Source organism: Calonectris borealis, chromosome 3, assembly GCF_964195595.1.
Source record: "Calonectris borealis chromosome 3, bCalBor7.hap1.2, whole genome shotgun sequence".
Taxonomy (NCBI): Eukaryota; Metazoa; Chordata; class Aves; order Procellariiformes; family Procellariidae; genus Calonectris; species Calonectris borealis.
In genome coordinates, this window is record NC_134314.1 from 99,476,954 (window position 1) to 99,501,947 (window position 24,994).

The 24,994-nt window shown below is 37.6% G+C and overlaps 1 protein-coding gene across 27 annotated transcripts in view; it reads right to left on the reverse strand.

Annotated features, from left to right (window-relative positions):
- The window catches only part of PPM1B (protein phosphatase, Mg2+/Mn2+ dependent 1B), a 62,027-nt gene that overhangs the window by 22,748 nt on the left and 14,285 nt on the right, over nucleotides 1-24,994 (reverse strand). For 6 of the 27 annotated variants that reach the window (XM_075146918.1, XM_075146913.1, XM_075146915.1 and 3 more), the window contains exons 1-2: nucleotides 3,601-3,635; nucleotides 723-1,586 (exon numbers count right to left, since the gene is read on the reverse strand). In XM_075146918.1, coding sequence (XP_075003019.1) covers nucleotides 723-1,568 — 846 coding nt within the window. In that variant the 5' untranslated portion in view covers nucleotides 1,569-1,586; nucleotides 3,601-3,635. The other 21 variants (XM_075146903.1, XM_075146902.1, XM_075146904.1 and 18 more) reach the window with 16 other exon arrangements.

Consider the following 24,994-nt stretch of genomic DNA (forward strand, 5'->3'; position numbering starts at 1 on the left):
ACATGTATGGTATATCCTGGAATACAACCCCGTTTCTGAAAAAAATTACTTACCCTTTAGTGTTAGAATTCTGAAGTTTAATATTTCCCTCAAAATTGCATGTTTGGTCTGTGGCCTAACGAAGGAACTCTACTTGCACTAGTAGGAGTTGCACTTTTCAGGGAATGCTGGAAATGGTATACCTATGAAACATCTGCAGAGCGACCTGTAGTTACTCCGAACAAACTCTAAATCTGAGGAGTACAAGCAAGCTCACATGCAAAAGTAGTGCTTCTCCATCTAAGCTACAACAATGAGCTGAGGACACCACTTCAGATGACAGACAAATCATACCTTGAAGAAGAGATGGTGCAAACACTGGTTTTATGCAAAGGATACGAACACTGCCCAACTTGAAAGAACAAAAAAAAAAAAAAAAACAAAACAAAATACCTTGCACAGAATTTATTAATTTTAAAAATTTTGTATTTGGAGCTGGAATTATATGCAAATGCTATTTGAGAAAATAATAAACCTTTATTTTTGCAATTGTTATCACCTCTCCAGGCACAAAGGATAAGGTTGTATATTCTTCAGCAAGGATATGTAGTCAAATGGGTACAGAAGTTTGAGGGAAGGAAGAGGGAGAAGGGGAAGAGTAGGCCAGGGACTGCTGTTAACACTGTACCCATCTAAACAGAAGATCATTTTAGAACAGCTGCTTGGAGAAAACAGTTACATACCTTATGTAAACAAGTGTCCACTACCCAATTGCACACTTTTTCCAGGTCATCTGATACTTCAAGTCTAGACTTAACAAATTCACAGAGCTCTTCATTGCTCATTACATCCCAGATTCCATCACAAGCCAAGATGATAAACTCATCTTCTTCTGCCCTCAACATTTCACAAACCTCAGGCTCTGGAGAAACAAGTTGTTCTGTAGGGCCTTTACCGTCAACACATTTGTAGTCATAGTCCCCCAGAGCTCGAGAAACTGCCAATGAACCATTAACACGCTGAATCATTACACTGCCTCCTGCATTCTGGATTCGCTCTTTCTCCCTTGGGTTGCAAGGTTTGTGATCCTGTGTTGAAAAACAGACTTGTCCATTCCTATAGAGAACAGCACGTGAATCACCACAATTGATAAAGTATACATGCTCAGGTGAAATCATAACTCCCACTGCTGTTGAGCCACTTCTGTCCATCCCATTTCTGAGGTCTGAGAAATTGCGCATATACTCATCAATTTTCAAAAAGCCAGTTCTGATTCCACTCTTGACATTTTCCACTGAAGGTTCAAGAGCAGATCCAGGTTTTTCTGTCGCCCTAAAGTCTTCATTGTTAGTGATGTGTTCTAATAAGTGCGTGGAGCAATAATTTGCAACACGAGATCCCGCGTGACCATCATAGACAGCAAAAAAGGACCAGTCCTCTAAGCCATGGGGAATACCTACAACAGCTGTGTGAGCATCTTCCATTTCCACTCTCCATCCCTGCATACTGCTGAGGCCATAACGCAAGCCATTCCCTGCACCATGAGCATTATGTTTTTCAGTTTTTGGTTTATCCAAAAATGCACCCATGTTTATGCAATATTGAATCTGGAAAACAGAGAAGAAAAGTCTTATTTATAAAACCACCACTCCATATAAACTTTGTTCCCCCTTTCCTGTGTTTCTTCTTTATAAAACAAGTGATAAAGCATGCACATGTGAAGACGTCAACAACTATAATGGGAGGGGAAAAGTAATTAATAAATGACATGAATTAAGTGTGAACTTACAGACTCCTGTTTGCATTTTCGGTGAGTTTTTTTGGTGGGATGATGTGTCTTTTTAAAGAGCTACTTCATCAAAATTAAAGGCTCTCCATATGAAGGCAGAGTAGTTCACATACCTTTGTAGCCCTGCCAATTTTGTCATTCTCTGCAGAAACTAATTCATGCTGCAAAAGTAACAACCATATGATTCCTATTCTCTTTCCAGTTTTATTGTGGCGTGAAGAAAAGCTAATACTTCATAAATAAGAACTGACTGGTCTCACTAGCTTTGCACGTACTGTGCTACTTCTGTATTCTTGTAAAGCATGGCAAAAAATATTGACATCTGCCAACGGAAACAAGGCGGCAAATCCCACTTCAATCCAAGAAAACTTCTCACAGGATTCTCTTAATAAATTATACTAAGTCCTTTGTAAAACAACATTTCCATTTTTACAATCCCTAAAAGACGTTCATGTGTTTACATGTGATTTTAAGTTTAAAGATGCATTGATCTTGATTTTAAAATGTATCCAGTTACAAGAGATATGAGCTATCTAAGGGAAGAAAATAATCCACAGAAAGTTAGTAGTTCTTCACTACTTCAAAATATATGAGAAAGAACTATCGCCAGAGAGCAAGCTTGCAGGTAAAATGTGCGTAATCCATGTTGAAGCTTTAGAGGACTTCTGACTTCCTCTCCTGTACTAAACTACCTTGCACTTTATGAAGCAGCAGAGAGTACATTCTTTAACCCACAGATCCCATTGTACTTTTCTGAGAACTTCAGAAACTCAGCTACCACAACCTCTGATCATGCTAAAAATGACTGCCCCATGAAACCCTTAGTGACTGGATGTAAAAATTATGGCAACCTTCATGCAAAAAGAATTTGAGAGAATTCTGCCATGACTCATCCTGAGCAGTCAGTCACCAGGTCTCTGACACACTAGTACCCACCAAGCCTGCAGAGTCATGATGATTTAGTTCTGGTTTAAGGATTTGTTACCAGGTCAGAAAAAGAGGTTAAGAAATCCTTACTTCTGCCATTCCCCTCATCTAAACACATTTTCAGCACACACAGCTTACTCTGACAGGAGAGATAAAAAGAATCATATGATGCAATGAGAAGAAGATTACAGTTAGATTCTGCACCCCACTTCCCTTTTTAGGGTAAACTTTAGGACTTTCCTCCAGATAATCCAAACTTCTGCTATAGTGACCTCCATGAAGTGCCGAGGATCTCCAATATTCCACAGACCCCAACAGCTTGCCCACCAGTTATGCCTCTTTTGAAATGTAATCTCTCACTCTCACTTTAATACAAGTTTAGACAAACTTCCCCAAATACTGCAGCAACTCTATCTGGTTTACTTTTTAGTCTAGTTTTACTGCCTGTCTTAATTCAGGTTTAATGGCCTTTGATTCAGATGCTACTAACATTATGCAAAAGGAGCAATGTGGTTCTGTAAGACACTGAACATCATATAACTTGATGTACTTTTTCTTAAAAAAAAAAATAGAGAAAGCACCTGGCTAAATCAACTGAGAAATGCCAGAATTTAAACAGCTCTTATGTTCAAGTACTATGCTATGTTCTAATTACAAGTCTTCAAATTATCTGTTCTGACATGGAATAAAACACTAATGAGACTCCAGGTTTAGAAAGATTTGCTAGAGAAGATGATTTCTTAAACATTCAGCTAGAAATTGAGGTTTTTGCATGGACAGTATAAATGCTAACACTGTGCAATTACCCCCTGTAGTTTGGCTATAAGATACTACCATGATTTTTGATCATTTCTCATTTGTTAGGGAACTCTACACTTGCATAACAGTTAGGTGTCTCTACGTACCGATCTTCTGCTATCAAGAAGTCTGATGTTATAACGCAAGTTTGTACTTAGTAAATTGTCTTGGGTAGCCATTTAAAAAAAATAAAAAAAAGGAATTGTGTGACATCAAAAAAAAGTGTCCTGAGCCTTTTATGCTCTCCAAAATGGGCATTCCATGTACAAGGTACACATCCTTAGCTGCGGAATCTATAGTAAAACCAAATTATTAAGAGAACATGCTCAAAGGTTGTTGCAATTTGATTTTACTCCATATAAACATAAAAATAGTCCTCAAACTGGACTTTATAAAGCAAAACCAGAAGTACCAATTTCACAGATAATGGCACATCTAACACAAAAAAGCAAGTTACAGAATGACTTCAAACCCACATCTAACGTTCTCAAAATACTTTCTGTACTTTTAACAGCTTGAAAAGTCATGAAGCCCTTTCAAACACAAACTATCCATCCTAAACCTCACCCACCTTCCCAATCAGTTCAGTTTTATGATATTATCTAAAGAATTTCACGCACAAGAAACCACAAATATTATCTTTATTCTTTATCTCTGTAGTCACCATCCACTGGCCTCTAATTACATTACCTGGGATAGCAAAGATAAAATGACTACACAACCTTATGTTATGCATTGTAAGCTTCACACTGTATGTAATTTGAAAGTGAAAGTAGTAAGTTACATTTTGCTCACAGTTATTTGCATCATTGTTTTTTCTCCTTTATCTAGAAAGAATATTTGCAACACTGCGAATCAGTGGAAGCAACACACAGCAACAGAAATGAGGTATTCATTACTTAGATACACAGCCAAAATGCTTTTCACAAACCTTGCTCTTGAAAGATCTGATTTTGCTTTGAAAAAAAACAAACAAAAAAGAATCGGTGTCAAATGGTGTCATAAAAGCAAGGCAAGGCAGTGCTACACACCACCACAGCTCTTAGTGCTCTCAGCAACTGATGCTCTCGGTTAAGAGAGTTGAACAAGTTCCACATAGTTTAATAGTTCAACTAACATTAGTAAAGGAGATTCGTGAAAGAATTTTAATAGCTGATGACCACTCATTCACAAGTTACACACAATATAATGCTATTTTAAAAGCACACAAAAACATTCTATCAGTAAAATGTAATATACGACTGAAATGCTGCCAAAATGACAGAAGTCCTCCAACACTTCAGACCTTGTATGAGATTCCTTTAATTGAGTTAAGTATGTCCTTAAATTCTTAAAAATCAAAAGTGTGGAAGAAATCATATGACTGAGTAATGAAAAAGATCAAAACCTATCTAACTGCAAAAGCCTGTGAGCTAGCCTGTGAGTTCAGTAATGTGTTTTATATATATAAAATAAAAAATATGGTTTAAAAAAAAAACACAAGAAGCACATGTTCCACAACTTAGCTTTACCTAAGTAGCTTCACTTCTTACAAGCACAAAGGAGTGAGAAACTGTAAAGAAAGATGATACTATTCAAGATTATATTCTTGATATTCTAATTATCCTATTTAATATTACAAATCTTTAATAAAGGATGCAGAGATTGGCAATCAGTAAGAAAACACTAAGTTTAGGAATCAATTTATGGCTAAGTCCTATAAAAGACACCAAACACGTAGAAGAGGAAATCTTTCTGTCACTGTGTATATTATGTAGACTACATAAGGCAACAACTGGTTTGAAGACAAGCTGAAAAAGTCAAGCCATTTCAGTGAGCATGGAAGAAAGAAACCGTGATTTCACTGACTCATTGAAACTTGGGTCTTCAATCAAAATTATCAGTGATAGTGAGGCACAAAGAAGACTTAAAATGGATGAACACCTGTTCTGTTAAAAGCTACATTTTTAACAGTAACAACTTTTAGCATTTTAAAAATACTAGGAGGTTACAGAAAATAACAAGCAAATGACATGGCATACAGGTGAGTGCAGTATATTCCTATCAGATGTTATGCACAAATGTAATTTGAACTTCACATCTACAGTGCCAACACACACAACTATCTCTAGCCGTAAACTCAGCTATGTATTTACCTATGTACAAACTAGTTAAGTCAATCAGAGATATTTTAATGAAATTTGTGGAATAACACCAAACTTTACTTTTATTAGCAAAGCAGTTTTAAAAGAAAAACAGAACCCACCAAAAAACCCCCAAACAAAACACAACAAAATGCTATTTATTTTCTCCAAAATGAAAGGTTACGAGAAGAAAAACAGTACCCTGGTACTCACATCTAGTTTTGTCCCTCTTTTAACATCTCGGGCTAAATCAGTAAACAGACTTGAGCACCTAAAAATGGGACTCAGCCAAACTGACCGGCAAAAATCCTACAGAAGGCAAAGCCTACCACAGGTCTAACCTGGTGTCTCCATCTCTTCTTTTAAGCACACTAGGCTAGATACAAGTCAACCTTGACACAAGCACCTAGACAACGTTTAAGTCAGGTCAGAATTCACAAATTACAGAATCATAAAACGATTCATGTTGGAAGAGACCTCTAGAGCTTATCTAGTCCAAACCCCTGTTCAGAGTTCAATCAATATGATATCCAACACAAAGATGGCTCAGGCTGTTAGATCCTTGTCAAGTTTTGAACATCTCCAAGGACGGAGATTCCACAGCCTCTGAGCAACCAGTTCACATCTGACCACATTCATAATGAAAACAGAACTCCCATCAGTGCAATTTGTGTCCTTTGCCTCTTAGTCTTTCACTGCACCTCTCTGGGAAGAGCATAGCTCTACCTTCTCTATACCCTCCCATTACATAGTTGGAAGACAGCAACTGGATCCACCCCTTGGCCTAAGAAAACAATTCAATTTCCTTCGGGTGAAAATATTTACCCCACATAAGATTATTAGCTGAAACTTTCAAAATCTGCAAGACCATGTCTACTGTAATTCCCAAAACTTCCTTGGAAATGGAGAAGGCCTTAGTTCTCATGTATGCTCCACAGACTATTCTCTGAAACAGTATATATTCTTCAGATCAAGAATGGAAACCTAGGATTCCCTTCTTCCAGTAGTCTTCCCATCTCCGGGAAAAACAAAAGAATAAGAATAATAATTAAAAAAGATCAATCACCTGGTAAGTGCTAATAATCACCAAGGCTCAAAGGCTTTTGGAAGGCCTTTAGAGGAAGGAAATACTGGCCTTTCCCCCTCTCTGGCAATGGAAGAAACTGAATCTGAGCAATACATTGCTAAAGCAGCAGCTCTAGCTACCGCTTTACTGTACACTCTTCATCTCTAGTTTTGAATCAATAGCTAAGCCATTTCCAAGAAAGTTCAGAGCTGTGAATCTCTAACAAAAGCTGACATCCCTTTCCCAGGGCAAAAACTTAACCCAAGGCTTACTTCTCTGAAGTCCCAACATATATTTTTCTCTGATGTTTCCTACCCGATACAAATCCTACATGAGGTCCTTACCTCATATACAGGGAACATATGCAATAATTCAGGCTCAGGAAACCAAAGACATCTACCCTTTTGAGGTATGGAAGTATGAAGACAAAAGCCATGTCCTCTGACATGCAAGAAAAATTCGTGGTAAGTATCCTTTTCCCCACAGCTACAGAGTGAAGACTTTCTTTGGTATTAGATCTGCCATATAGTAAAGGGTCTTAAAATCATGTCTGTGCCTAAGTTTGGATTTCTCTGTTTAAAAGAAAAACAACTACACCCACTGATTTTCTCCCAAGATATGAAATGGCAAATGGTTCTTGCGTAGTTACAGATATCCATGATTTTCTACTACATCATGAAGGGGAAATAGGCAGCTACTTTAAAGGAAAAGCACGCTCCTTTCGATACAGATTTATATTCAACAGGTAGAAATATTTACTTGCTGGTTGTCATGAAGGCAGCCAAAATGTAATTAGATTATAAAAGTCTAAAAGCAATAATCAAAGTTTTTATAGATACTATAAAATAATTTTCAGATCACATGTCAGTTTCAAAGAGAACATCAGGACTAGACTAATACCTTGATGGCCAACAATCCTAAAGGCAATAACGTATCTTTTCATATAATGAGAACGGTCCAACATCAATCTTTTGGGCTTAGGTCATAAAAGTGTACTGTAAAATGTCTCTTCTTCAGAAGGATTCACTCAACAGGCCAGTCATTTTTAATGTCAGTGCTGTGGAAAAGAAACAGTGCCAGAGTTTCCTGTTACAAAACACATGTGCTCCTGCTATAAAAAAAGAATGACGTTTCAACAGAGAAAATGCTGCACTAGATATTAAAGATAAGTGATGAATAAATAATCAAAATATCTGTGACAAACAATTTCAAAACTTACTGAAAGTGCAGGAAGAAGTAATTTTTCTGGTTTAAGTAAAAAATTCAAACTTAGCCTTGGTAGAAAGCTCCTCTGTCTCCATCCTACATTCTCTCTCTAGTGTGTATGTATGTGCATATACACACTCTATGCGTTACATGTGTCTACACACACTGTAGATAGTTTTGACATTCATAAAGATTCCCTGTACCCTTCATTTTACACAAGAAATAGTGTCAGAATATTCTAAGTAATCTTTTACTAATCTTGTGTTTACTTACAATATACTATCACCATAGTTACATTATACTATCTATTTATACTATATGTATACTAAATAGAAGTTCACTTGATGAATGAAACCAGCTTTAAAGATCTTTATTTTTGATCCCAGAAAACCTGGGATCAGTTTTGACTTGCTGTCCTTAAAAATGCTGGCACTACATAAATTTACATTAGGCAAATAGTTATTGAATTTTTGAGCAAGAGCCCTCGTTGAAGCTTGGCTGTAACAGCTACTCTATCTACATAGCCACAAGTACTGGCAGAGGCAAACAGCAATTATTGGAACCTAAGAATGAGATCTGCGTATTTTACTTTCACTTAAAAATGAACTACATAAAAGGACCGTGATTATCATTCATGTCCACTCACTATGGGATTTATTTGTTTTGAGGGCGTTTTTTTTGTTTGTTTTTAAATAATCTGTGGCCATAGGAGTCACCATCAGAAAGGATCTCAGCTGACCAATGATACTGACACAAAAAAATTAAGTATCAATACAAATCTTAAATATAGAGCCTACGATCAAAAACTTTTCCTCCCAGGATGAAAAGAAAGAAGCCCAACACGCTTTTAAACCAGGAATTTCAAAAATTTTGCAAGTTATCCCCATCACCAGGTAGAATACATGCTTAGGAGCTACAGCTGTAACTTTGAAATGAATTTCTGCATCTCCATTGTTACAACAGTTGGGGGGAAAGAAGTAACAACAAAACCAAAACACACAACATCCCCCCACCTCACTACTTTTAAACCAGCAAGTTAAAAATGAGATGAATATTTGAGAATGTGCTTCAGCTGGTCTGGAGGTACAAACCAATCACAAGCATAATTTAACACTGTGGATTCACATCTATTTTCAATGTCAGCAGCAATACCTGAAAATATTATCACTTCTGCTCTGCCTCAGCTATTCACCACTACATTGTGCCAGCAATTTCTTTTCTTTCAGATCTGCTGGCTGAGACATTTTTGCCCTTATTCTTTGGACTGTTTCTCTGAAGAGGTGCAAAGTTAGCTTTAGCATTTTGAAACTTTGTGACCCACTGGCTACAGTGGCTTTAGAAGCCAGCAGCTTAGACAGCAGATCCAAGGGGGCAGTAACCTTCAACAGAGAAGATAGTGGGAAAAAAATAGAAAGGAGCACCAGGAGCTAGGTTAAGAGCTATAACCTTTCTGGCTATTTTATTAACACCAGAAAACATATATGCTTGTGGTTCATTTCATATTCTGCTTTCTTGCATTAAAACATGGATGAAGCTAGGTAACTGCAGATCTTCAAACTCAGCTTATATGGCAACTGTCTGTCTCTCATGGACAAGTTGCACACTTCTATGCTAAGGTTTCTTATTTCTCTGGAATGCAGTTCGGTAGGTGCAAAGTTAGAGATCATACCTCAGATATTAAAGATGAACTTCACAGAAAACTTTGAAGTGGACTCTGAATCTAGCTCTGCAATCACAGCATGTAGTACAAAGCCATCAGTGCCCAGGCTGATGCATTTTTACTGTCACCAAGCCTTTATCATGCAGCTTCACCCTTACATAAGTTGCAGAAGTCAACTTCACGCAGTTTTGTGGCCAAATGAAAGCTTAAAAACAAAAAATATGCAGTGTTCTTCCAAGTTAGCTACACATCATTCTGTGCTTACCAGTGTGACTTCTGACAGCAAGCAGCCCTTAGTTCACTTTGGCACCATGGCTAGGGACTTACTGAAGAAGAGGAATGCAGTGTAATTCTCAGTAAGAAACACACTATTGTAGTCAACCATCTTAGTTTTCCAGGTAACAACTTCAGGTTTTCTTTATCAAGATTTCCTCCAAACACTACAAAGTCTGGGAAATTCAATCCCCTTTGTTATCTGCAAACAGTTTATCTGAGTTACAGGTTAACCATACAAAAAGGTGGCACGTAAGATACATAAATATCCAGGCTGGTTCACCAAGTACAACAATATTGGGCCCAGACAGTGCAAAGCAAACAGACTATTGCTTCTAGCACCTCCATGGGAACAGAATGAAGGCTAAAGTCTGTAAGAGCCAAGATAGCTCTGCGTAAGCCAGTATTCATGCTCTTGTACCACTTTCTTGAAGTACGAGTTTGGTGCACTGGCACCCGAGTGAAATGGGCCTACTTGGTTAAACCAGGTATTACCTGTTCGGGCTTATTAACCCTGAAGTAACATTTTGTCCTGTCCTGGTTCCAGCTGGGACAGGGTTAACTTTCTTCCCAGTAGCTTGGGGGGTGTGCTGTGTTTTGGGTTCGGTGTGAAAGGAGCATTGATGGCCCATTGATGCTTTGACTGTTGCTGGGTGATGCTTGCACCGGGAGGGGGGAGCACAGCCGGGGTGGTGGACCCAGCTGGCCAATGGGGTATTCTATACCATGTGACATCATGCTCAGTATAAAAACCAGGTGTTTGGGGGGGCTCGCCCCCCGTTCGTGACACGCGGTCGGCGGTCGGTGAGCGGTTCTGTTGTGCATTGCCTGCTTTGTGTATTCTGTTATTGTTGTTGTTCTCACTGTTATTATTACTGTTCTACTTAGTTTTATTTCAATTATTAAACTGTTTTTATCTCAACCCCGGGAGCTTTCCTACTTGTGCCCTCCCAATTCTCTCCCCCATCCCACCGGGGGGGGGGGGGGTGATCGAGCGGCTGCGTGGCGTTTATTTTTGCTGGCTGGGGTTAAACCACGACATGTCCTTAACTCAAACCCTGCAACGAGGTGTGGCTTTATTATACCACCTGGAGGACAGCACTGTACTCGTTTATCCCTACTGACCGTACTATAACAAGATTTATATCCCATGACATTAACTGAAATTCCTTTTGTTCGCCTGTATCCGCTCATACTTCCTGTAGCCAATAAGCATGTTCTCACTTCTTTACTGGGCTATTCAAAACAGATGCACATGTGGCACTTGGATACTACAAAGCGATGATTCTTTCCTAATAAATTTTATAGTTATTTCTATGCAGAATCATTTTTTTTGTTCTCTAAATTCAGTAAGAGCAACTATTTTGAGTTAAATTTAGTTTGCTCCTTTTCAATCATCAATCTAACCATCACCAGCCAGGTTTTTATTAAGAAATAGCACCTAAGATTTTGAAGAAAGAGAGCCAATATTTAGCCAATGCACTGTTGGTATTAAAATTGAAGAATTTTTTTTTTACTCATTAGCATGAAGCAGTATGTCACTAAAAATGAGTTGTCCCTTATTCTAAATTTAGGCATTTAAGACAACTTCTTTCCTTAACTTTTTCAATGCTTGTTTACCAAAAGCTTCAGACGCATTTTTGTGAGAACAGGGCAGCAATGAATCACCAATTCCTATAATCAATAAATTGTTCCTAAACAGGTCTGAAAGACCAGAATAAGTGTTCTGCAGCAGGTCAGCAGAACCACAGTATAACACTAAACCATTAATTTACATAATTGAGGGGTGACTTGTTGATTCACACACAAATCTGAGGAAGTCAGACACAAGGGTTGGGCTAGATGAGTGCTAGAGGTCCATTCCAACATAAATTAGTCTATGACTTGCACAGTATAAGAAGAGTTGTTTCTTTTTTCAACCTGTTACATCACTGCAAATTAAGTACAAACATTCAATCAAGACGACAGTAACAAAAAAAACCCACAAAACACAAAACACATTTGAACCCTTCTTTCAATGTAGCAGCAGACAGACAATCAATGCCACCTCCTCAGCACAAACCTGTCACTGACCTATGCATCATCCAACTTCAGAGTAAGATGTATTAGACTGCTTGATACCAACAGTCCAGACTCTTGTCCTGCCACTATTGACAAGTGCAGCCTAAGGCAAGCAGCAACTCCTGTCAAAGACACCAAAACATGAAATCAAGACTGAAAGGCCTTAACTTGATCATAAATCTGCAGATTCAGCATATGCATAAAACTATTTCATGGATAGTCTTCAAAATGCATACTCCCTGTTTAAAAACAGAAATAAATTATTCAGAAACATACAAACAAAGATATGCAATCTCTATGACAGGTATTTGTGGTGGTGTGGTTTTGTTGTTGTTTTTTTGTTGTTGTTGGTACGGGGTTTTGGTTTTGTTTTTTTTTTTTACTTAATGTAGTTTTGTAGCATTTAATTTATCTTTTTTTTTTTAAAAAGAAGTCAAAGTAGAAGAACATTGACTTTTAGTTCCCTACACATGATTTTAGAAGATAGTGATTGAGTAGTGAGACAAGAGTTATCGCCATCATTGTCAGATATAGTTACGATACAAAACCAGCAGCCAAAACATTTTCACTGACCTGGAAGACGACATCAACCTTTACACTTGAAAAGGTGGTTCAAGAGTTGAAGCTACAGTGGACTCGTAACAAAAATTTAGAGATTTTCTGTAACTGATTAAAAAAGGTAACTTAAGCGTACTGCTACTATTAGCACATTTAAGGAAATTCAGACCTTGAGGGGTAAAAAGTCACACACAGACAGTAAGCTGATCTCAACACACACTTTATGACTTTTACTGATTGACACTGTACAGTCTTTTGTGTGAGAAAATACCTTCCTCAAAATCTGGGTCAGCACATTTAGGTGTTGAAAAATCACTTCCCCCCCTCCCCTCCTCAATTTATTAACAGTGCTTTGTACTATAGCAGAGAGAAGCTATACTTTCAATTTCCTCCCTATTAAAAATAAGCTTAAGCAAAATTCAAATGTATTTAAAGAAGAAAAAACACATTCTTTTCTCCAATCTGTTCTGAAATTTGTTAAATTCTTGGTCAATTACAAATTGCAAATTAAAACACAGTCAAAGTAAAAGGGATTATACTTTCCCATAAATTTCCAGGTGGCAGAATTTGTTCTTACCTGCAATTGCAACCTTGTCAAGGTTCTAGTTCAGTGCTGAAAGAATTAGTTTACATTCCTGCTGCCAAGAAGCACATAACAGAATGACTTGCAAAACCTTGAGATAACAGCACAGGACACAACATCTGCTTTATTTTGGTATTTCCTAGAAAGAAACAAAGAAAGTAGTTAGCTAACTCCCAATGGTTTACAGATTTGTACATTTTTCTTTTCATTAATACAACTTTTTTCTAAATAGAAGTGCTTGAATTAAAGCTACACTTGGATGTCAAAAGACCTTTCAGTACACTCTCTAAACACCATATTAAAGATTCATGCTAACAAAGAATCAGATTTTTTTTTTCCTATTTCCTCCACCAGCACAGACTAGCACTTAAAAAGTCATCTAGCCTATTACCTGGCATTCAAGTCCCTAAATTCACTAACAGAAGGAAAAGCTTTTGCATGCCTGCTAACATAACAGTGCTATTTGCTTAATTTTATTCACCTGCTCAAATGACAGAGTACCCTCCTTGAGCATTTGACAAGACTTAAACCCACCAAGCGCAGCATGTATAATTTGTAAGCTCTTTATTCTGCTTGCTTAGATGTAAAAATGCACAACAGTTTAAAACAAAGCAATAAGCTTTAGTTGCAAAAGTGTTTCAGCTCCTCTGAAATAAGAATCATTACATTTCTTTAAAATTATTAACCATAAATTCAGCTTAAAACGTAAAAGTAGTAGATAAGTAACAATTCAGATGTGTGTATCTACAAAAGCATCTAGGCATCTACCCATCATTTTGAACAGGATGCAAATTCCCAAATTCCTTCATGGATCAGGGACTACATATTTTATCCTATAAACGACTGCATCTTACAAAAGTTACCATGACAGTACACTGGCAGAAGGAACTACCACAGGAAGAATTCTGGATAACAGCCAGCTTTGTCTGGGGCATGAGGGAAATACAAGCCTTATTGTAACACTGATGATTTTAAACTGATTACAGCACTCTGGTGAGCTGAATGAGTGATAAAGGGGACATACTGCAGACCTTAACTTTAAGCCCACTGATCTAAGAACGGAGCTCTGACAACATTTCATTATGGCTTGCCTCTTCCAAACACTAAATAGTGCTTTTCAACTACCAAAAAGTGTCACAAGCAAGAAATTGCTTAAAAGAAGGAATACTACTGTTTGAAGAAGAATTGTAGGGCTTCAGTAAGTTTTATGCCTGTAATGTTACACTGCTGCAAGCCCTGTATTTTCCCCAACATTCTCTCTTCTTAGGCACCACAACAGGATAGATGGTTCAAGGAATCAAACTAAGCCAGAAAAAGTCAATTATTTCCTGCCACTTGAGCCTTCTGAACCAGCTTAGGAAACACAGGATCAGGCAAGTGCCAATGCCAGAAGCTGAGAACCAGCAGCTGCTGCCGATTCAGATTTGCTCAGATATTGTGAAACTACACCTAAAGCAGCATCCACTAAATCATTAATGAACTCTGAAAAAGTATTTTGCAAGAACTAGAGAGCAAGTATCCTAAAGCATTGTATTGGACTACCTGGCAAAAGCCCTCCCAAAAAAGCTAAAAAGTTTATCAGTAAAAAAAGGTGTTTCCACATCCAAGAACTTCAGGAAAAAAAACACAACACAAGCAGCGCAGATTCACAAAGTTGCACAAAATAGCTTAATTCCCTCTTTTTAAATACACCAGTGACCGGGGCATGAACACAGAATGCATGACCAGAACACAACTCCCTTCAAGCACTGTCTCCCACCTTCAGAAGATCCCCTTAACTATGAAGGTACAGGGTGCTTGCATGATGAAGTGCTCAAAAGCCTCAGTTCTTCTGATGCTACTCCAGTAGCCTTTAGAAGGGACTGACTCACAAAAGCAGACTGGAAGACAAGCATTATGCTTCCCAGAAGCAAGAGGCTTGACCCCTCCCAAATTCTTCTACTCTACAGAGGATATGAGAACATTCATTAGACACCGGTGACTTTCAGCCCAGAGACAGGTTGCTTACAGTAGGGCAGATTCAAAGGTAGATATTTGGGCTAAAAGCATCTTACCCCAGAATATGCTCCTATTCACCCAAATTCTATCTACACTAATTCTCAGAAGTAAGAAATGCAGGTATTGTGTCTCAAAACTCAAAAATATCTTGAGATATACACTTCACCACTGAACACTGCACAAAGAGGGGACATTACTCCTACTTACTTCTGCACAGTAGTGACTCTTACTTCTCCAAATAAGCTGAACAATTTTCTTCCATAGGAAAAGACATTTAGATTCATAATACAGCTTTGGGATAACGAGCTATTATATTCAGCTCCTACTAATTTTTGTGTAGAAAATGGTCACATACACAAATGAAACTGTTTTATGCAGATTGCTAATCATAAATTACATCACAAGAATAAATCTGAATGCTTCCTGTTAAAGGTTTAATGAAATTACAAGATATATTAAGCATTTTATTTGGGGTCCTTAAATCTTTGGGGTATGTAATCAATATTTGAGTAGCACTAAGTTAGTTCAGTAAACTTTTATAATATTTTCTACTAAGACACAAGTATTCTACAGTGGAATAGTTTTTAATTGAGCACAACTTAAATATTCCTTGGCTAATAAAAAATTTGAATTTCACCACGTTTACAGTATTTTCTTCAGAAGGGAAGGACTACACAGCCAAAGCCATCATAAGTAAATTACTGCTGAAAACTAAAACCAATATTCAATAGTAAGCACATGAAAAACAATTATGCAGTCTAGAGAAATCTGAAGAACCCTACCATGTTATTTTACAGAAGGGTAGGCATCAAATGCTGATCTTCCTGATGATTAAATACATACTTAATAACCCTGGTGGCAAAGCACTAATGATCCTCAAGCTGAATCCTAATGTTTAAAACAAACAAAACCCACTACAATGTCCAGTCCTCTGCAAGTTTCCAGATTCTGGTCAGAGAAGCACCAGAAAAACACTGGTTTTATTCTGCTCCACAACCAGTTACGACTCTGACCTTTTACGGTTAACCAATTCATTGCTGCTTTAAAACAAGTAAACAAACAAACCAACCCACTCCCTGAACATCAACAGAAAGAGCTATAATCTAATATGTCATAATTGACCTTATGACATCACAATACCACCACTGCCAATATCATCTCCCAGAATTGTAAACTGGTTTACGCAGAAGATAGTAAGAGACTTTGCAGAAGTAAAAGATACTAGGAGAGAGAAGGAAAAGAGCAAAGTGTAAGCTTACCCCAGGTTAGCTAGTATACTGCAACCTCCCAACTGCATGTTCCCAATATAGGGTAAACGCAAAATAACATCCCTCTCCTAAAAGAGGCATTCATTAGGTTACCTGATTTTTCCTGGAATATACAAGCATGTACCAAGGGAGTGCACTAGTTGTGCTGCAAGTTCATGAGTAGTTCTTCCTTAGTCTACATAAATGACAAATCCCAAACTAAAACGGGAGTTAATTTCTGTGTAATTACTTGAGACAATGTACAACTTTCACCCTAAAGAGAAAGTTGTTCATCCTTTGTAATAAAAGGATCATGAATTCGCTCTGCATTTGCTAAGTGGTTCTTGGTTCTATACAAAAACATTGTGAATCAACCAAGACTGGGCAAAGCCTTGATTTGTGTTTTTGTGGGTGTGGGGTTTTTCTGTTGTTTTCTTCCCCTCTTCAAATGTGGAAGCTGCATTAAAATGTTCATTATTACAACAGTTAAAGGAAGGAAAATGAACAAAAACTCCATGAAGTAATTTAAGTGCTTTATCCTTTTTGAAGCAGTTGATCTAGTATTATGGTTTTGTAAAAAGTGCAATGGTATCTTTCCACTGCATTTTAGAAGTAACACCCAGGGTTTCTTAAAAAGGTTAATGCCTTGAAATAAATTTATTTGGGTTTCTGGTAAAAATTTAGTTCAGCAGTTTCAACTTTGCAGTTCAAACTTTTATTGCAAGTTAGTAATTTGAACTATTCAAGGCTGAATTTCCAACAGGAACACACTATTAGACTAGTATTTTACACTAGTCTAAAAGTTTGATAATATTATGGGCTTAGCATTCTAATTAGGTCCATACTTTTAAATATCACCTCACAAATGGTGCACTTAAGCTACAGCATTAGAAAGCCGCCATTTGATACATCTAGAAAGCAGTTACAAAAGCTATTCTGAATTTTTTTCCTGCAGACCTATCTTTAATACGTATTTGTAAGGCACCTCTTGAATTCCTATATTCTCTGTAATTCTCTTTTACATAAGCTTTAGATCAGTAAATTCGCATTATGTCTATGTAGATGTCTTGGCAGCAGTGGTAGCTTAAACAATATTTGCTCTCAGCAGCTCGTTCCTGTTTCCATGCTAATGTCTGTTGCTCAGTCACATAGATAGCTAGTACAAGTGAATGCCTGAAGCAGAGACTACTCATCTAGTTGATGAGTAACTCAAACTCTGTTGAATTATACAAGCAGAAGATGAAGTAATACCAAAAGCCAGCCCTACTAGAATTCAGAATGCACATATGCAATCTACATTTGCCTACTGGGAGATCGCTGGCAAGCACTTACTCCTCTGTTCTCCTGTAAGAGATCAGAGTTATGCTTAGCATAACTCAAGCACAGAAATATGGAATCATCTCTCAATCAGTTATGCTGGACAGCTTTTCAAACATCCAGTTTCAGGAATGCTGAAGAGAAAGGCCATTTAACATGCATCAGTAAAAATATCCAAGTACAAAACTTTTTCATTTTCAGTTACCTGATCTTCAGCTGAACTAAGGAGAAGAGAGTATCTTCAAGAGTTAAAGTGTACTGCATTTATGGGCTAGTGTTCTTTCGAAAAAAAAATCTCAATTAAAACTACAAAGAAGGATTGTAAGCAGAGGACTTCTACTTTGAACAAACATGTTTATTGGGGCTGCTAGGACTTTCTAGAGAAGAGCTGGCAAAAGTCTCTAACTAGCTTGTACCATATCTTACATTATGGCTATAGTGTAAGTAAAGTTCTAGATATGCCTTCCACGGCAATCCAGGAGTTGCAGACTGAGGAAGATGTGTTCATATTCTGCATGGGTTTGAGCTTCTTTTTTCTTAATGCAAAGGGCAGAGTCTGCAAACATCTATCTTCCTGATGGGGATTCAAAATTCCAGCTCAGACACACCGGAGTGATTTGCACGGGCAACATAAGATCATGTTTACTATTACTGAAGTGCCTATCTTTTGAGCACATTCCTATGGTATTTCCCCATAAGGTAAATTTATTATCATCTTACTAGCTAGAACACCTAGGTAGCAATAGCGAATGAGTCAGTTTGCAACCATCTGTCCATTTGTTGCCTCTGAACATCTGGCCTTCAAATCAATGTTTCAAAAAACTACATTCACTCCAGGTGTATTACTTACATTTTGTAAATATCCATCTGCTTAAAACAAGCAGAAGTCACAGCCTGAGCACTGGTTAAATGTTCTGAGAAAGAATCCACCACACCCGTCATCTGATAACATTACAGGGCACATCTACTCAGAATTCCTCTGGGCCAAAACAGCATGTCCCTAAACCACACCTCACTTCACACAGAAGTGAACTGTCTCATGCACTCTAGCTACTATAGCAGTGTTAAAGAGCATCTGGAGTTTGTCATTCCTTTCCCCAGGAAAAAAGCAAGGTGTTAGCAAACTATGGTATTATTCAAATTCAGAATTCAAATTATTCAAATAAAAGCTTTCTCTGTTGATTATGCAGTAGAAAGGACTTAGCCCTTTCTTGCTAAGCCTTTCAAGAAAACGTCTTAAGTGTAAGACCACAAAGAACTCTTACAGAAGCAGTTGTCAGGAAAATCAGGGAAAGCAATAGATTTCAGATTGGTTAATTCTGTAGCAAGTATATGCATTTGGATAATAAAGAAACTCCATTGTTACAGACTTCAAAACATTGTAGGACAGAGGTAAGAAACCTGACATAGTCGTCTACTTTCATTGCTAAGACAGCAAAGGTGACTGAACTCCAAAATTTTTAGATGCTCTAGCTGCAGGATTTAAGTCAGGAAGTTTGATAGTTTTCAAAGGACTGATATCATTGTAAGTCTCTTGTAGGAAATGCTCACAAAGGGGAAGAACAGATTCTCCACAGAAGGCTATCTTGACTAATTCTTCTCTGAACAGTGTTCAGTAATTTTTAAGCCAGCTAAAAGCTAGAGTTCCCAAAATTTAATTTTTATCTGGGTGGAGAATCTCACCTGAGCATCTAGTGGCTCGCAACGCAGTTAGAACAAGTCAGCTTTTGAATGAAGTCTTGCTACTACCATTGAAGCCCATAAGGAGTTTTTTATCTTCAATAGCACCTCTTGTATTTTTGCCGCTCCTGACAGAAAAGAGCTTAAGCCCTGTTTCTAGAACATGTCTTTCTGTACAGATCCTGTATTTAAAGCAAATATCCCACGCAGGATTCTCAAAGGCACAATAGCATCCCATGTTGTCTAACAGGGGAATTAAGCCATTACAATATACGCATGTCAACTAAACACATTTTTCCTTATCTTACATGTATAATACACACAACCCTAAGTGGGACCACGAGTATATCCAAAATTTAGAAGGAATTTAAACTCCACAAAGTGGAGTGAAAAATGAACAAGAAGATCAAAATTACAGTATTTCAGTTAGCACCAGGTAGAGAAAATACAGTAAGAATTCCCTAACGTTGATATGTTTGACAATGACAGAAATCAAGTTTTATCAAGTTTGTAAGGGATAGCAAAAGTGGTTTTTTATTTCTTTATATATGACATGGATGATTAGGGGAAGGACTTCCCCTCTCTCCAACAATGCAAATAAGGTTCTTATTCTTCCCTCATCTTCTAAGCGTAAGTCTTCAGATACAAATGAACTAAAACTGAGCCATCACAGCAGATTAAAAAAAAAAACTGGACATTGCTGATGTACCTCTGCAGACAGTTATAGGAGGCATAAATTCTCTGCCACACTGCTTAACCACTTGGATCTATTTGTGGCTTTTTTAGCCATGTTACCACTTGCTAGGTTTACACACAGAAGGAGTGTATAAACAAAAGGTCAAAAAAGGCAAAAAAAGGTCATTCAACATCATACTAAGATCATCAGCACATTCAAATCAGTAACATAAGAACATCAGTACTACAAGCTGCCAAATATTAACACTTACTATGCTATTGGCATTTTAATGTTTACTGCAAAGCACACAACTTGGAAAGAGATAATTCAAGCATCTGTTATGTCAACTAACAGCCTACAGACACGCGATCTTCCAAAAGAACTAATTTAAATAATACAGGACCTGAAGCCTCCAAATAGGAATTGTTAAAGTACATAGTTATTTTTATACCTCAATTACAGTTTTAGACATCTTTTTTCTTAGTCTCTTCCATGTTAAGAATTTTTTTCTACCTATTACCAGTAACAGTATGTATTAGTATGAAGAGAATCAGCACTTAGAAATGTAAAGACATCTTAAAAATTTCTAAGAGGGTCTATTTGTTTAGAAAGTTGCTCTGTTATTGCTAACACAGATTTATCATCTTCCTAAATCCAGCTGAACTGATCTGGTTCATTTCAAATAAGGCATATCTCAAAGAATTTTAAGGCAGTTATAAACAAATGCTAAAGAGAAGCAGCTGATCCTACATGATATGTAATGATATACTGCCATACTGTAACAGGATCAATATATCTGTAATCACATGATACATACTATTCAATCCACAGTATGTCACAGAAAGTTAGGTTTCAGATCACAGATGGCTTGTCAGACTACTTCAGAGAACACAGTAGTCCTCCCTGCACTTTTATAGCGTGTTCTACTTTTCCATCAGGCTAGAGAAACTTTTTAAGAAACTTTTTTAAGAAAAAGTCTGAAGTTTAATTAAAAAAATTACTATTTCTAGGAACTGCAGAGCGAAGCAAATTTCCATTACCTTTTTTTCTGGCAGCAGTCTCCAGTATCGTTGCCTGGACACATGGAATCTTTTTCAGGTGTCTGCATTGAGGCTATCTGAACTGCTTCACTTGTCATCTAAACAGAGGAGTACTTGGCAAGAAGCAGCCATTTGGCAACTTGCAAGCTTAAATACTCAAAGTTTTGTCCAATTAGTACTGCAACTTCAGTTTCACAATAAATTAGTTTGATCACTTTTAATCAATACAGTTTAAACTCTCTTGATTTGCAATATATATTTCAATGCTGAAGTTTCAAATATATCTATTGAGTAAAAACTGTTTTAAATTTTGCCACTATGCAAGTATCACAATACGTGTCGAATTATACCTGCAAAAATTCAAAGGGCAATTTTATCAATAAGAATGTTAAAAACTAACATGCAAGACGACCATGCCAGTTTTCAAGAGATCAATATTAGAGAGGGTGCTTAAGGGCATTACAGGCAGTCAATGCAGTAATGATAGGTCTACATGGACTTGACAGCAAAAAGGATTCCGGGAAGCAAGCATGTTAATAATTCAACATTCATTTTATGCTATTCATCAGGTCAGACATCAGCTGCAGGCAAATTTGGATAACACAGATTAAGACACCAGCTCTAACTCCACCAAAGGTTACTGCTCCTATACACTGTTGGCTGCAAGACATGCCCTGGCTGGACTGAATGGTGATGGAAACATCTTAGCACAAAGACGCATAAAAGAACACATTAATTGTAACAAGGGGGCAGACACCCTACTCTGTCATCCCATTTACAGAGGGCAGCATGTCAAGATATTTTAAAACGATTTATATATTCCAAAGCTCGCATCTCAGTCTTACCACTTTACTACATGTAAAGCTTAACCTGCATGTATTCTATACTAGGCTTAACAGACTGCCTGGATTAAATTACGTATCCATAACAAAAAGGAAAAACAAACAAACAAAAAAATCAAGGCTCACAAAGGAATACTCAAGTATTCACGTTTTTGCAGAATGACAACTGAAAGAATCTGATTAATTTAGCAGCTTAAAAAGAAAAGTAGATATTCAGCTTGGGGATTACACAGATAATTCAGTAAAACCTACTACATAAAAAAACAGAACCACACAGTCACAACAAATCAGAAATAGGTACATGAATAGAAGACTGCTGATCTGAGCCTTCAAATAGGTGCTGAACTCAGCACAATGACTGCCCATTTTAGTAGGTCTCCACCCCCCAGAACTGAAGAGCTAGCATTAGGCAACCAGCTGCCTACACTAAGTGCTACTTGTACTTTCCAGTCCCCAAAACATCTCATACGTCCTTCTGAGTGACTCCCTGTGAATGCCTCCACCCTCTGTTCGATGGCTGGATACTATGGCCTCGTATTCCCCTTCTTACACAAACTACCATCTCTGCAAGGGATAGCTATGTGCCTCTCCATTCTTCTGAATCACTTTTTCAGTTCCTAGCTTTGAGTGTCATGAACATGATGCTAGCCCAGTCAACAGGACAGTCCATCAACATTCTCCCCAAGACTGGTCCCACTGGAGGGAATTCCACTTTGTCTGCTACACGCTTTATCCCCCTAGTCCTTGTTATATCCTCCACTCTTCCCTGGGGGTGGTGTGGGAACGAAACAACAAACGTTATTGAACATTTTGTTAAACCGTGCATGGAAGCTGAAGGCAATCATTCATCATCTGCTCAATGACATCAATGGCTCCTACCACTTAATCGGCGCTCTAACTTGCAGACAGATGACAACTGTATAGGTGCTTGAAGCTATGGCTTTATTGAAAGAAATGCATCTACCATTCCTTCCAAAATGCAGCAAACCTGCGCTCTGACTTGCAATTATTTCCTGATATTTTGAAATTGACTGGAAAAGTCACTCAAGAGCTATCATATTGCATTCCCAGAGAAATTACAAGCAGCTCAGCACAGGACCTTGAAGTAAGCCAAAAAGAGTTACCAAGACACTGCCAATTTAGTAAGACATTCCATTTTATATCATGCAGCTTAGCGTATCAGTTTTAGAAGTGGGAACACGTATGCTACCCAAAAGACAGCTTTGCATAGTAAACATTAGTTACATGTAGCAATCTACTTAACTGTTTTAGTTAAAGAACACAGCCACAGCTAGCTTATATGCCTCTAATCATTAGTGTATGTCCATAGAATTATGCAGAAGTATTTAATACTTAATAAATATTCATAATATTCTGTAGGAATAGTATAATATGCAAGAAGCCAAGAACTCGGAAATAGTACCATTTTGCAAGCCTCAGCATTCATGCTTTTTGTCATCTGATCATGGACAATTTTGAAAGTCTTACCTTGAATGTAGTACAAAAGTCAAATTTCTTCCAGATCTTTGTCCTTCTGATAAAGATTCACTTTAGAGACTCTTCCTTGTATATTAGGGGTGAATAAAACAGAAGAGCCTGTGAGTCTGAAAGTAGTAAGATGGCAGAATTGACTGATTTCTCTCCTAGTTCAACACAATACTCAATAAAACGTATAGCTCAAGAACTGCTTACTAGCAACTTCTAGACTGGAACTAATAAAATACATGAAAAACTGGAAGTGGCCAAGTTAGTCAAGGAGTTCCTGCTTGTCTAAGGTAATGCAGCAAAAGATCATGTGAATGCCTTTCACTTGTTAGAGATGAAAGTATGAAGTGATCTAAGCTACACCATTCAATGGCCACTACTTGCCAGAAACCTCCCACTGCCAATGTGTACCACCTTCACAGAGGTGTAAGCAAATTCATTCCCAAACCAGGAATATGTACAACCATGTAACAGAGAGCGAGCCTGCATAAAAACATGCATGCAAACATATAAGTAAGTGGAGAGAGGATGGAAAAGTCTGGCACATTAACCCAATCGTTTACAAGAATATATCCAGATCCTGGACTCAAAGGAAAAGAAAGACTAAAATTTGAGATTCAAACTTACTCTAAAGCACAGAAACCATGACAAAGCAGTCAGTTACTAGCCGCTACAGCTGTCTTTAAAAGCAAATGCAGAAATACACCTGACTATTCACCAAAATTATCTTGGTTACAAGAAAGAAACAAAGCTGCTTTTTGCACAAACGCACAAGAAGGGCTACCCCAGTTAAACCCAGCATGCCTAGATTACCAGTATGTAATTTCTGCAGCATGAATCTGACTAAAGCCTTCTCCGTTTTGGAGACGTCTACATGTAGCATCCAGGATAACAGCTGCTTTTCATAGGCCTGGGCAAAGAGGGAAGTGAACCAATCTCAGAGAAACTGAGATTTATTTTGCTTTTCCAGTATCTTTCCTTCCCCCCAGTAACTTCAAACAACAAATGCTCTACAAATTGCTTTACTACAAGGTTCAGAATAATGGCTGAAGGCAAGTGAGAGACGACATATTGATCACTATGAAGTTTTAAAACTTCTTTTTCAACACCAAGAAAGAATATTTCTCCTTTCTTCCTTAGATGTAATGAGCTTATTCAATGCTTACACAATAGGTAGATTTCAAGTAACTAATGCTCAATATCAAAAACAGTCAACAAGAGTAAATGATTATGTTCAAGCTATTTTATTTAGCAGCACTAGAAATAAATGCCACTCACACAAGGAACTAAGTTTCCAAATAAAATTGATTATTTTGGCTACTTAGGTCCCTGCCATGGGTAGGGATCTTCAAAGAATGATTCAGAATGGAGGGGACCTATGAGGTCATTCAGTTCAATTTCCTTATCAAAGTGTAGTCAATGTTGAACTCAGTCCCAATTGCTTAGGACTTTATCCACTCGGGTCTTGAAAACCTCCACAGAGGCTTACAGGGTTACATCCTATAACCTCTTAACAATCGTCCTTACAGTAAAAATTTTTCAACATATATCCACTCATTTCAATTTATGACCATGGTCTCTTGTTTTCCCACTGTGCATCTCAGTAAAGAGACTGGCTCCATCTTCTTGGTATCCATCCTTGTATATACCACATGGTTGCTATTGGGTCCCTCCTAAGCATCTCTT